This window comes from Hylobates moloch, unplaced genomic scaffold, assembly GCF_009828535.3.
Source record: "Hylobates moloch isolate HMO894 unplaced genomic scaffold, HMol_V3 SCAFFOLD_17, whole genome shotgun sequence".
In the NCBI taxonomy this organism is placed as follows: domain Eukaryota; kingdom Metazoa; phylum Chordata; class Mammalia; order Primates; family Hylobatidae; genus Hylobates; species Hylobates moloch.
This window is the reverse complement of record NW_026652292.1, coordinates 60100198-60114962: the sequence shown is the minus strand read 5'-3', so window position 1 is coordinate 60114962 and position 14765 is coordinate 60100198. Positions and strand designations below refer to the sequence as shown.

General features: G+C 44.7%; 1 protein-coding gene across 2 annotated transcripts in view; it reads right to left on the bottom strand.

Moving 5' to 3' along the window:
* The window catches only part of SEL1L3 (SEL1L family member 3), a 165595-nt gene that overhangs the window by 19729 nt on the left and 131101 nt on the right, over window positions 1–14765 (bottom strand). The window contains exon 24 of one of the 2 annotated variants that reach the window (XR_009210535.1): window positions 6034–6191. Coding sequence is in view for 1 of the 2 variants with exons in the window: in XM_032135994.2 (XP_031991885.1) it covers window positions 6157–6191 (35 nt within the window). In the remaining variant the exon portion in view is untranslated. Of the gene's footprint in view, window positions 1–5109; window positions 6192–14765 lie in introns of those variants that run through there. The other variant, XM_032135994.2, reaches the window with a different exon arrangement.

Below are 14765 nucleotides of genomic sequence, written 5' to 3'. Positions count from 1 at the left end.
TAGTAAGAGTATAACAAGTACAGTGGAATTAGAAACACTAAATGCAAAAAAAGGCCAGGTGCGGTGGCTCATGCCTGTAACCTCAGAACCTTTGGAGGCCAAGGCAGATGGATCTCTTGAGCCCAGGAGTTCGAGACCAGCTTGGCCAACATGGTGAAACCCTGTCACTATTAAAAATAGAAAAATTAGCCAGGCATGGTAGTGCATGCCTGTAGTCCCAGCTACTTTGGAGGCTGAGGTGAGAGGATCACTTGAACCCAGGAGTCAGAGGTTGCAGTGAGCCAAGATCACACCACTGCTCTCCAGCCTGGATGACAGAGTGAGACCCTGTCTTGAAAAACAAACAAAAACAAAAACAAAACTCATGTAATCCATAAATATATACACCTACTATGTAGCACAAAAATTAAAAATAAAAAAAAAGAAACACTACATTCAAGTCATAGTTACCTCTGGGCATAGAGGGAGGATGAAACTTTTCCTGGCTTTGTGACAAGAACTAGTTTTTTTTCTACCACCATGGGGTAGGGAAGAATGGTTATGGGATATTTTTTGTGGCTATAATATTTTGTTTTATAAAAACCAATGATTGTGCGGGGCACAGTGGCTCACGCCCGTAATCCCTGCACTTTGGAAGGCTGAGGTGAGTGGATCACCTGAGGTCAGGAGTTTGAGACCAGCCTGGCCAACATGATGAAACCCCATCTCTACTAAAAATACAAAAAAATTAGCTGGGCGTGGTGGTGCATGCCTGTAATCCCAGCTACTCAGGAGGCTGAGGCAGAAGAATCGCTTGAACCCAGGAGGAAAAGGTTGCAGTGAGCCAAGATCATGCCACTGTACTCCAGCCTGGGCAACCAGAGCAAAAATTCTGAAAACAAAACAAAACAAAAAAAAACAAAAACCACAACAGCAAAAAACAAAAACACTGATTGAAAGAAAAAAGGGAAAAGGTAACAGCTGGTTGGTGGGTGCACTAGTATTTTTTTTTTTTTTCTGTCGCCCAAGCTGGAGTGCAGTGGAATGATCTTGGCTCACTGCAACCTCTGCCTACCAGGTTCAAGCGATTCTCCTGCCTCAGCCTCCTGAGTAGCTGGGATTACAGACATGTGCCACCAGGCCTGGCTAACTTTTTTTGTAGTTTTAGTACAGATGGGGTTTCACCATGTTGGCCAGGCTGGTCTCAAACTCCCAATCTCAGGTGACCCACCTGCATCAGCCTCCTGAAGTGCTGGGATTACAGGCGTGAGCCACTGCATCCAGCCTTTTTCTATACTTTTTGATGTTTGAAATAGTTCATTAAAAATAAAATGAGGCTGAGTGCAGTGGCTCACGCCTGTAATCCCAGCACTTTGGGAGGCCGAGGGGGGCAGATCACAAGGTCAGGAGTTCGAGACCAGCCTGGCCAATATCGTGAAACCCCATCTCTACTAAAAATACAAAAAATTGCCGGGTGTGGTGGCAGATGCCTGTAGTCCCAGCTACTTGGGAGGCTGAGGCAGGAGAATCGCTTGAACCCGGGAGGTGGAGGTTGAAGTGAGCCAAGATTGGGCCACTGCACTCCAGCCTGGGTGACAGAGCGAGACTCTGTCTCAAAAAAATAAAATGAACAGAGGAGGAATTTAGCATAGAATGGTAAGGAGCAAAGATGTATTTGCCAGGGTTTACTTTCAGTTCTACCATTTGTAAGCACTGTGACCCTGGGCAAGTCACGTAATCTCTTTAAGCCTCATTTTCCTCAGCTGCAAGATGGGGATAATTATAGTAGCTAGAAGATTAACTAAGATAAAGGTTAAACAATCTTATGAATGCATGATCCTTGTACATACTAAGTGATAAGTTCCTAAGACCAACGGATGACTCTAATCCTTTAAAAGTTGAGAAAGCCAGGTTATCAGGCATGGGGGCATGAGCTGGCAGTTCTTGCATACTTTCTTGATAGGTAAGAAGTTGCAGGCTTCTGTTGTTAGATCCACAGTCTGACGTTTTGGTTAAACTATAGCTACAGCATGCAAAACCTATAATAATTTTAGGGTTTAAGGATAATAGGAAGATAGGCTCAAGATGTATAAGTATTCATGTATTTTCTCATGTAAAGGAAGGTTTAATACTGTTAATATAATATGCAAGTGTCCCTCGTTGTGTCGTGATTAGCATATACAGGGAGGAAAGGGCTGTAATTAGTATATTAAGTCCTATAAGCATAATAGTGACATTTGGTCAGGAGAATAAGGCCATAGTCACAAGGAGTTCTCCTGCTAGATTAATGGTGGGGAGTAAGGCAAGGTTAGTAAGATTTGCTGGAAGAGGCTATCAGTGGGAGCTATGTTTGAAGGCCTCGGGTAAGTAATATGGTTCGTCTATGGACTCGCTCATAGTTTGAATTTGCTAGGCAGAATAGTAAGGATGAAGTGAATGTGTGAGCAATTATAAGGGTGATTGCACCTATAAAGCTTCAAGGGGTCCGGATGAGGATAGGCATAATAACAAGTGCTATGTGGCTTACAGAGGAGTAGCCAATACGTGATTTTAGATCAGTTTGTCGTAGACAATAGAGCTGTTTCTCATAGGGACAAGATGAGGAACAGATAGGCTATGTACTCTGTTAGGGGGGTGAGGATAAGTAAGCTGTGTCATACCGTAACTGCCTAGCTTTAGGAGTACTGCTGCAAGAACTATCGAGCTTCCATATGAGCTTTGAGGGGTCATAGGTGAAGTCCATATAGAGGTATTTTTACTATACAAGCCATGATACACGCTAATCACGTAAGATTATTGGATCAGGAGGTTAACAGCTCTTGGGTAGTAAGTATTATTACTAGGCCAGGCGTGGTGGCTCACGCCTGTAATCTCAGCACTTTGGGAGACCAAGGCAGACAGATCACCTGACATCGGGAGTTTGAGACCAGCCTGACCAACATGGAGAAATCCCGTCTCTACTAAAAATACAAAATTAGCCTAGCGTGGTGGCGCATGCCTGTAATTCCAGCTACTTGGGAGGCTGAGGCAGGAGAATTGCTTGAACCTGGGAGGCATAGGTTGCAGTGAGCCGAGATCGTGCCATTGCCCTCCAGCCTGGGCAACAAGAGTGAAACTCTGTCTCTTAAAAAGAAAAAAAAAGTATTATTATTATTATTTTTTTTTTGTTTTTTTGAGACGGAGTCTCGCTCTGTCGCCCAGGCTGGAGTGCAGTGGCGCAATCTCAGCTCACTGCAAGCTCCGCCTCCAGGGTTCACGCCATTCTCCTGCCTCAGCCTCTCTGAGTAGCTGGGACTACAGGCGCCCGCCACCACACCCGGCTAATTTTTTGTATTTTTAGTAGAGACGGGGTTTCACTGTGGTCTCGATCTCCTGACCTCATGATCCGCCCGCCTCGGCCTCCCAAAGTGCTGGGATTACAAGCGTGAGCCACTGCGCCCGGCCCAAAAAAAAGTATTATTACTAGCATATTTAGTGACCTTGATATCTTTTGAGTATAAACGAGTGTTACAAGTAGAGGAAGGTATCCTACTAATGTGTTAAATAAGAAGTATGAGCTTGCATTGAGTAGTTCTGGTTGGTTGCCTCAGTGGGTGATAATAATTAGGGTAGGAACTAGCATGGCTTCAAAGAGGATATAAAATATAATTAGTTCTGTGGCGGTGAATGCTATGATTTAAAAAGTCTGTAGGGAAATCAATATAGAAATATAGAGCTTTTTTTCATGGGGGTGATTCATTGGACAGGTGATATTGGCTTGCTAGAATTGTAAGAGGTAGTAGTCAGGCTGTTAAGATTAGAAGGGGTGATGTCAGCGGGACAGAAGAGAAGACTAATGAGAAATTGGGTGAGTTATTGTTGAATTGGTTAAAAAATAGTAGGCTGATGAGGCTGATGAGTAGGCTGTGGATAACCAGTTGATTCAGATTACAGAATTTTTAGAGAATTATGTCATTGGTAACAGTATAATTGTTGGAATAATAATATTTAGCATTGAAGTAAACAGATTTTGTACATAATCTAGGCCATATGTACTGGAGATTGAAACTAGTAAGGCAAGGTCCACTGCAGCTTCACAGACAGCAAATACTAGAAGGATAATGGGTATTATGGATGCTAGAGTGAAATGTATATTTAAAGTTATGAGAGTATTTATGAAAAATATTGATAGCATTATGCCTTTTAGGCATCATAGGGATATTAAATGTGATTGATAGACTAATACTCCTGGTAGTGATATGGTGTATGCTAATATAATATTAATGTAAATAAAGGGCATTTGGTAAACATGGTCTATCATAATCTAATGAGTTGAAATCATTTATTTTGACTTAAACTATTTACCAATTCAACTCAGTCTAACCCTTTTTGGGCTCATTCATAAGTCAAGCCTAGGATTAAAATGGTAACTTATATAAGGGCTGTGCTGATTATTAGTGTCAGGTTGGTTATTTGAAGGGCTCATGGCAGGGGTAGTAGTAGAGTATCTCTAAGTTGAAGAAGAGGAATGTGGTGGCTACCGGGAAGAATTTTAAGGAGAAGGGGAGGTGGGCGGAAGTTATTGGGTCAAATCCGCATTCATAAGGGTTGGATTTTTCCATATAGATATTAAGTTGTGGGACCCACAATGCTATTATTAGTAGTAATAGGGCCAGTGAGGTGTCAGTTACTAGGCCTAGTGTCAGGTTGATTACTCTCTTTCAGATAGTATCGAAACTAATTGATTGGAAGTCAATGGTACTGTTCATACTAAAAGAGTATGATCCTCATCAGGAGATAGAGACGTATAATAATAGTCATACTACATCTACGAAGTGTCAATATCAGGCAGCGGCTTCAAAGGGAAAGAGGTGGTTGGATGTAAAGTGGAAGTTTAATTGGCAGAGGAGACAGTGAGAAATGTTGATCCAATAATAACATGAAGTCCGCGAAAGCCTGTGGCTGTAAAGAATGTTGAGCCGTAGAGTCCATCAGTGATGGTAAAGGGGGCCTCAAAATATTCCTAGACTTGTAGAAAGGTAAAGTGAATACCTAAGGCAATTGTGATGGATAGTGCTTCAAGTATCTGCTTTCGACTACCTTCTATCAGTCTGTGGTGAGCCCAAGTAATTGAAACTCCCGATGTATTTAGGAGAGGGACTTCTAAGGAGTTGAGGGGAAAAATGCCTGTTAGGGGTCAGTGTCCCCCTAATTCTGGAGCTGGGGCTAGACTAGAGTGGTAGAATGCCCAGAAGAAACCAGCAAAAAAGAATACTTCTGAGATAATGAATAGAATTATTCCATATTGGAGGTTCCGTATTAATCAGTACTGGTATAATCTTCATCTGACCAGGAAAAGGACATTTTTTAATCACTTTGACTCTCATCTCTTGACTCTCTTTAGAAGGTGAGATTTTGGTCTCAGATTTGCATGAGAAGTAACTGAACATAAGGATATAAGCTTGGAACTTCTTTTTAATGTCTGGTATTAAGAAGCTGAGTTCTGATAAGGAGCTGCTAATTAAGTCTGCAAGGATATGGTGCTGATTAACCCAGCTGTACCTGCTGGTAGAAATCCTCTGAAATAATGAAGAGCTGTCAAATTCCTCCAGCAATGTGGGGCTACAGGCACAAGCTCAGCTCTTTTGCGTTTGTTTTCATGTAATCTGCCAGGATACCCACAGCGGCACTTACTGCAAGCTTCTCGGTAGAAAGATAGAAAAAAATACACCTGACCAGTCCTTCCACAATGACTTACCGTGTACTTTCTCTGTGTCAGCATTGTACGAATGCTGGGGGTGTCTCAGAATTGCCCTTGCCTTGATAACGCAAAAATTCTACTGGGGAGACAAAGCAAATACCAAAGAACTAAGACTTGGACAAGATGACAAAAGTACATAACTGTTTCATAGAGTGGTCAAGTCAATGAGCCAGGGAAATTTACAGGAGGAAGGCTTCAGTGAAGGCTGCAAGGCGGCAGCTCCAGCTTGGGTGTAGACAAATGGAGGTTGAAAATAACTCACCTCCCACTTCCATGGGAAGCCTACACTTCTCTGTCCCTTGACTTTGACTTACCCATGTGACTTGCTTTCTCCAGTGGGACCTCAGTGGAAGTGACGTGATGGACATCTTCAAATGTGTTTGCACAGTTGTGCTTTCGAGCCTTTTTGCCATGAGATTGCTGTAGAGGACAAACTTTTACACTACTCTGTTATATTTTGTTCCTGGGGGGTCTGCGAATTAAAGTAACAAAAGATGGGAATGGGAGAAAAGGCACACAATTTTTATTAATGTTTGTATGCACATGAGTTTACAGAAAAAAAGTAAAACTGAAGTGGTTAGACTCAGGGCCTTATATACCATTTTAACAAAGGAAAGGGGCTTTGGGCTTTGAGAAATGATGAATCATGGGGAAAATAGTGACTAGGAAATATATGGCAAAGGTAATGGAAGATGAGTTATTTCAGCAAAGTTTGTTTATGCAGACTCATTTAGGTGCTATCTCTGATGATAAGAGTCTCTCTCCTCCTCTTGGTACAAAAGAGGAGGTTACCTTCACAAGATAAATTTATATCCTACTTTTAGGCAGAAAAGGGGAGAGTAAGAATTCTTTTGCAACTACTGATTCTTAATCATCCTTATGCCAAGGTGCATTTTTTGGTGCGGTATACTCTGATCCCATTTAAGATGAACTGCCTCACTTGCCCACTGATCCCAGAAGAATAAAAATACATAGAGCAAGTGTGGATGCTGTGAGCTGTGCAAAGTCAGACATAACCAGGTCCACACATGTCTGTGTCTTTCCACAAGGTAAGACTTTTACTGATACCATTATACGATTTCGATCATAAGAGCCACAAGATATATGGAGTTCCAAAGGAGGCTTTTTTTTTAGAGATAGGGTCTTGCTATATTGCCCAGGCTGGTCTCCAACTCCTGGACACAAGCAATCCTGCCTCAGCATCCCAAAATGCTGGGATTACAGACATGAGCCACCGTGCCTGGCCAACAATTCTCTTGAGTATTACCTGTTTACTCAGTAGTCAGAGCTGTGGGCACACAGGCTCAAGCTATTCCACAGTCAGTCAATATTGCAAACCATAAATAATAATAGTATGCTTAATCGATATATAAATGTTCTAGATTAATATTTCACACAAAACAGAGTAACATTTAACATGAAGAGAAAAAGGAACAGGAGAAGGGGTTAATGAACCAGTCCAAGGAGAGTTACGTGGACAAGGAGCGTGTCCCGGCCTGACCCCGACAGTCATCAATGTCTGGCAAGACCAGTCCTTAATGTGGACAGAGCCTTCAGCAGCAGGTGCCAGGTGCTGATAATGAGTGACAGCAAGACAGAGTCTGTCAAGAAGGCCGTTCTTAGCTGGTGACGTTCTGCTCATTTTATGGCCCTGGAGTCCTCTGCTGAGTGAGGACTGATAGTAAAGGGTTGTGCCCTCATCTTGTTGGGTGTTATCTCTGTTAATTAGGAGAACATCTGAGCCCAGCTGGCTTGATGCCTTTTGAAACGTAAGTTGAAGCATTTTTCTAAGATGGAGTTACTTACATCAAGGGTGCTGTATACGCTGGACCTACCGCAGAGCCTGGAACCCAGCCCAGCTGAATCTAGCTTAGATGAGCTAAATCACAGCCAAGCTACAGTGCCCGAGTGAAATATAAATGTCTGTGACTCTGAGATTTTGTGGTTGCTTGTTCCACAGTATTATTGTAACAGTAGTTTATTTATCCATAAAATCGGGAAATGTATACCTCAACTTGCAGTGGTGTTATAAGAATTCAGTGAAATAGAAGCCTAAGGTCTCAGATTTCAATACCCTGAGAATGCAACTGTGGTCATGTCAATATTGCTATCTGATTTGCAATGGTTCCTGTACTCATGAGGAAATTCCCTTCCCAGAAGAGGGTTTGTAAATAATCCTGATGTTGCTTAGTGTTATGGCATGCCCCTCATCACCACCACCAGCTGCTGGTCCCCACTGTTAAGTTCAGGCTCAGCACCTATTGATCGACTCAGGCTGGTCATCTGGGGAACTGCAGTGGAGATTCACCAATAAATAACAGTGAACTTGAACTTTATGATGCAGGACAGCTTGACTCATTTATTCACATAGCAAACATCTATCATGTTCCTATTACTCGCCAAGCAGTGTATTTAGTGTACTAAGCAAGGTTCTGACTTACAGCAGTTGCTTTCACAAGGGGAATGAGGATAGAAAATATTCTCTCCCTCATTTACACTCAATTAGTGAACTCCACGGCCCGGTAGGGCCTCAGAGAGTCACAATTTAGTGAAACAGTTCTTTCAATTTTGAAATGTTTCCAGAATGGCAGGCTCAAGAAAAGATCCTCTGGACTGGGCCTGGTGGTTCACACCTGTAATACCAGCACTTTGGGAGGCCAAGGAGGGTGGATCACTTGAGGTCAGGAGTTCGAGACCAGCCTGGGCAACATGGTGAGACCCCATCTCTACAAAAAATACAGGAATTAGCCAGGCATGGTGGAGAACGCCTGTAGTCCCAGCTACTTAGGGGGCTGAGGTAGGAGGATTGCTTGAGCCCAGGAGGTTGAGGCTGTAGTGAGCTGTGCCTGTGTCACACTGCACTCCAGCCTGGGTGACAGAGTGAGACCCTGTCTCAAAGAAAAGAAAATAAAAGAAAAGATACAAGAAAAGAAAAAAAGCCAGGCATGGTGGCTCACGCCTGTAATCCCAGCACTTTGGGAGGCTGAGGCGGGCGGATCACGAGGTCAGGAGATCGAGACCATCCTGGCTAACACAGTGAAACCCCATCTCTACTAAAAATACAAACAATTAGCTGGGCGTGGTGGTGGGCACCTGTAGTCCCAGCTACTCAGGAGGCTGAGGTAGGAGAATGGCATGAACCCGGGAGGCGGAGCTTGCAGTGAGCCGAGATGGTGCCTCTGCACTCCAGCCTGGGCAACAGAGCCAGACTCCAACTCAAAAAAAAAAAAAAAAAAAAAGAAAGGAAAAGAAAAGATCCTCTGGTAGTTATAACAGTAAACCCAACAGTTCTCCTCTGCAGCCCTCAGGGCTGGTGGCTCAGCCTGGGTCACAGCTCCCTAGGGTCAATATCCTCCCCAGTTCCTGTAAGCCCTTCCCCACCAGTGGCCCTCAAGTCTGTCGGGCATGTCTGTGCATGAGTCCCACTGAACAGCAGTCAAGATATCTTCCCAGAGGACATTTCAGCCCCTTTGCACATGCTAGTCTGCAAATGGCTTCCTGGGAGGTGGAGTATTCTCCGACTATTTCCGGTGCATAGATGGGCACTTGCTAGGATCCCTGCTTACAGAATAACAAGGCAAGTGTTACCAGAAAGGAGTCCCAATCCAGACCCTAAAACAGGGTTCTTGGATCTTGCACAAGAAAGAATGCAGAATGAGTACACAGATTAAAGTGAAAGAAGTTTGTTAAGAAAGTAAAGAAATAAAAGAATGACTACTCCATAGGCAGAGCAGCCCCAAGGCCCCAAGGACTGCTGGTTGGCTTTTTTTTTTTTTTTGAGACGGTGTCTCACTCTGTTGCTCAGGCTGGAGTACAGTGGCACGATCTCGGCTCACTGCAATCTCGGCCTCCCGGGATCAAGTGATTCTCCTGCCTCAGCCTCTCGAGTAGTTGGGATTACAGGCATGCATCACCACAGCTGGCTAATTTTTGTATTTTTGGTAGAGATGAGGTTTCACCATGTTGGCCAGGCTGGTCTTGAACTCTTGGCCTTAAGTGATTCGTCTGCCTCGGCCTCCCAAAGTGTGGGATTACAGGCATGAGCTACCGCGCCTGGCCCTGGTTGGCTATTTTTATGGTTATTTCCTGATTACATGCTAAACAAGCGGTGGATTCTTCATGAATTTTCTGTGAAAGGGGCGTGGAATTCCTGAAACTGAGAATTTCTCTTCCTTTTAGACTCTCTTAGGTCTCTCTTCCTTTTAGTTCCATATGGGGTAACTTCCGGAGTTGCCATGGCATTTGTAAACTGTCATGGCACTGGTGGGAGTGTCTTTTAGCACGCTAATGTATTATAATTAGCGTATAATGCACAGTGAGGACCACCAGAGGTCACTTTCATTGCTATCTTAGATTTGGCGGGTTCTGACTGGCTTTTCTACTGCATCCTGTTTTATCAGTGGGGTCCTTGTGACCTGTATCTTGTGACCTCCTATCTCATCCTGTAACTAAGAATGCCTAACCTCCTAGGGATGCAACCCAACAGGTCTCAGCCTCATTTTACCCAGCCCCAGATGGAGTCCCCCTGGTTTGAACGCCTCTGATGAAAGTACCAGGTCAGAGATTATCAGTTCTCGTCCACTTCCTGAAGGAGAGGAAACCTGAGCTGGGTTTTAGAGCATTTAGAATGAATAGGGAAGGGGCAGAAGTTTCTGTGCCCATATTGGGTTTAAAAAAAAAACCGCTGGGCGCGATGGCTCACACCTGTAATCCCAGCACTTTGTGAAGCCAAGGCGGGCAGATTACAAGGTCAGGAGTTCAAGACCAGCCTGACCAACATGGTGAAACCCCATCTCTACTAAAAATACAAAAATTAGCCGTGCGTGGTGGTGCGCACCTGTCATCCCAGTACTTAGGAGCCTGAGGCAGGAGAATCACTTGAACCTGGGAAGTGGAGGTTGCAGTGAGCCGAGATGGTGCCACTGCACTACAGCCTGGGAGACAGAGCAAGACTCGGTCTCAAAAAAAAAAAAAACTGTTGTACTTCAGACTCTGAAGACAGCCTGAGATGACAGAGTTAGGCCAGTGAAGTGAGTCTGGCTTCTGAGAGTTACACAATGTGGGGAACGGGCCAGGTTTCCCTGCTCTGGGGACTTTCAGACTTGGAAGTCCCAGATACCCTTTGGGTGGTGAAATTATTACAACAAGCCTTCACAGAATTCCTAGAAACATTGCCTAAGTCTTAATAAGTACTATTTTTTCGCCTACATTTGTGATTCTGTTATTCACTTGTGAGACGTGCTATAACAAAATACCACAGACTGGGTGGCTTTTCCATGGCAATGGAAATTTATTTCCTCACAGTTCAGGAGGCTGGAAGTCCAAGATGAAGGTGTTGCCAGGTTTGGTTTCTTCTGAAGCCTCTCTCCTTGGCTTGCAGACAGATCTTCCTCTCTGTGTTCTCATGTGGTCGTCCCCCAGTGCCCTTGGTGTCTCTCTGTGTGTCCAAATTTCCTCTTCTTTTTTTTTTTTTGAGACAGAGTCTCGCTCTGTCGCCAGGCTGTAGTGCAGTGGCGGGATCTCGGTTCACTGCAACCTCCGCCTCCCGGGTTCAAGCAATTCTCCTGCCTCAGCCTCCAAAGTAGCTGGGACTACAGGCCTGCACCACTACACCCAGCTAATATTTTGTACTTTTAGTAGAGACGGAGTTTCACCATGTTGGCCGGGATGATCTTGATCTCTTGACCTCGTGATCTGCCCTCCTTGGCCTCCCAAACTGTTGGGATTACAGGTGTGAACCCACCGTGCCTGCCCCAAATTTCCTCTTCTTACAGGGCCATCCTGTTGGAACAGGACCACCCTAAAAACCTCATTTTATAATAAACCCATCTTTGAAGGCATTGTCTCCAATGTAGCCCATCACACTCTTGAAATGTTAATCGACATTATTCATCCAAAATGGTTACTGATCCCTTACTAGCTTTTGGTCATTGCATTTTTATTTGGAGGTGAAGGCAGGACCTTCATATATAACCAGCGTGGAAAACCCCCTTGCAGGCTCCTGCGCTTGTCCTGGCTGCCTTTTGTCTGTGATCCTCCCCAAAGTCTCCTCTTCCTGCTCTTGAAAGCTGTGAGTCTGGCATGTACAATCTCTGCACCATGTTGGGGGAAGAATAGGACAGGGGCTTCACAAACCAGCATTTCCCTGAGACACGCTGGCACTCCAGGTGCAGACAGGAAACCTGGGGTGCAATCCCAGGATGGGAGGCCAGAGTCAGAGGGGAGAGATTGGGTGCCTGTCATGGCTAATTAATTAAAAACAGTGTTGGGAAACAGGCTGTGCCCATGCATCACAGCCCACTGGTTAACACCCTTCCTGATTCTGTGGGCCCTCAGCAAGATGTTCTGCCTCGCTGAGCGGCTTGGCCACAGGAGGTGACATGAAATATGAACCAGGCCGGTTCTCAGAACTCAATCCAGTACGTAGTCTTCATGGAATGAACAGACATTAGAAAATAAGAGCTCTCCTTACAGGGCGCCAGCCATCTTTTGTTTGAAGTCCCAGGTTTTCTTATGTTGACCACAACGGGAATGACCACTAGTGTTTCTAAGACCCCAGGCTTGTCCCCTGAAGAATAATCTGGGTTTCCGTAAGTGATGCTCAAGCTGTTTACTACTCTGCAAGCTATCAGATGGCCACTTTCAGTTTCTTGACCCATGGAGAAATCAACTGACATTCGTTCTGGTGGCCACATTCTCTGGCTTTCTATTTGCAAAGTTTCCAGAAGGCAAGTCCAGGCCTGTAGAGAGGCTGCCTCTTCTGAGTTCATTCACAGTTGATTTCCTGGGTCATGCTAACCACTTGGGCACCATGGGCCATTCTCATCAACAGCAGCCCTCTGCTCCTTTCTGTCTCCCACTGTTCCCTGAAACACCATAGGCACACCCTTGCTCCTCAGTTCTTCCCACCTGGCATGGCCTTTCCTACCTACCTGTCCAAAATCCTGCCCGTCCATCAAGGCTCAGCCCCCATACCTATGGCTATCTTGCACTTAATACTACCAGTTATTCTTGTGAAATAAAAGTAAGATCCAGCCAGGCATGGTGACTCATGCCTGTAATCCCAGCACTTTGGGAGACTGAGGTGGGAGGATCACTTGAGGTCAGGAGTTCAAGACCAGCCTGGCCAACATGGCAAAACCCCGTGTCTACTTGGGAGGCTGGGGCAGAAGAATTGTTTGAGCCCAGCTGCAGTGAACCTGCCACTGAACTCCAGCCTAGGCAACAGAGACTTGACTCAAAAAAAAAAAAAAAAAAAAGTAAAATCCTAAGCCCCCTGATCAACTGAACAGACTCTTCTTGTCCAAGGAGACCTTAGAAAAACTTTTCACAAATACTAAGTTTCCGACCATGACAAGATGGAAGGTCAGTCACACTTCAGTGAGTCCCCTTCCTCACTGCCACCAGACGTTTTTTTTTTTTTCCCAGCCATTAAACGGAAACAAGCCTTGGAATAAAAGAATGGAAGATTCCTCTGCTGACTTCAATTAACCTCTTGATGCCACGGCTGGACTCCCCTCCGGTTTTGAGATTTTGACATGACAGCTGACTGGTTTACAAAGCATTCCTTCCTGATAAATAACCACCAACCATGCACTGGTTCTGGCTGGTCTATGGAGGCTGTACACAGAGCGTCTTTGTTTCACCGTTTGACACATAGACCTAATTTTACTGCATTTTAATATTAAGTCTCCACCCCAAAGTGAACATGGGATGTATATAACACGTTTGCTTACCACGCATGCACGTGACCACCCTTCATGAGTATTTGTAGCTTCTCCTATAACCTGTTAAATACATATATTTAGGCTGGGCACAGTGGCTTGTACCTGTAATCCCAGCACTTTGGGAGGCTGAGGCGGGTGGATCACCTGAGGTCAGGAGTTCGAGACCAGCCTGGCCAATGTGGTGAAACCCCTTCTCTACTAAAAATACAAAAATTAGCTGGGCGTGGTGACGCATGCCTGTAATTCCAGCTACCCAGGAGGCTGAGGCAGGAGAATCACTGGAACCTGGAAGGTGGAGGCTGCAGTGAGCTGAGATTGCAGCACTGCACTTCAGCCTGGATGACAGAGCAAGACACCATCTCAAAAACAAAAACAAAACAAAACATATATTTAGCCAACACATTTAGCATAAAACCCAGTCCACCCTTCCTCTGGTGACGTGCCTGCATTCAGTATCAATCGGAGGCTCCACTTCTCAGCTTGCAATGTTGCAACCTATCATAAGAAATCAAGTTATCCTTTATAAATTCATAAATCTTGTGATTTTAAGTTGACATCTTTCTTCTTCTTCTCTTTCTTCTTCTTCCCCTCCTTCTCCTTCTTCTTCTTTTTCTTTTTTTTGAGACAGAGTTTCTGTTGCCCAGGCTGGAGTGTTGGAGTGCAGTGGCATAATCTTGGCTCACTGCAACCTCCTCCTCCCAGGTTCAAGCGATTCTCCTGCCTCAGCACCTGCCACCATGCCTGGCTAATTTTTCTATTTTTAGTAGAGACGGGGTTTCACCATGTTGGTCAGGCTGGTCTCGAACTCCTGACCTCAAGTGACCCGCCCACCTGGGCCTCCCAAAGTGCTAGGTGAGCCACCGAGCCCGGCTACTGAATGCCTTCAAATATTTCTCGTATTATGTTGGTAATGGGGTTGTAAATTTATTTCCACTACACTTGGGTGTGCATTTGGAATGCATTTTCTTTATTTTGTCTATAAACTAACTTTTATTTTTTTTTTGAGTGAGCATCTTCTGGACATCGATGGGGATGCATAGAGGAGTAGGGTGAGGAAACTAGTTAGTCCGATATAATAAATTAACACAGTGCCTTTGGCTAATGCTCCATTTCTCTGGGTCAAATGTCTTCTCTCTCAGAATCCCTCCAACACATACGCACAATTCCTCTGTAAGTAGATGTAAGGGTAGAGCCTGCCAGCTGCTTGTGGTGATGTGTATAATGTCTTTATACTACCTAGTCGTTGGGCCAGACTCTGATGCTAACATCTGCACTCAGTAAACCTGTAGTCCCTTCTCTTGGTTTTGACTTTGCTTCTG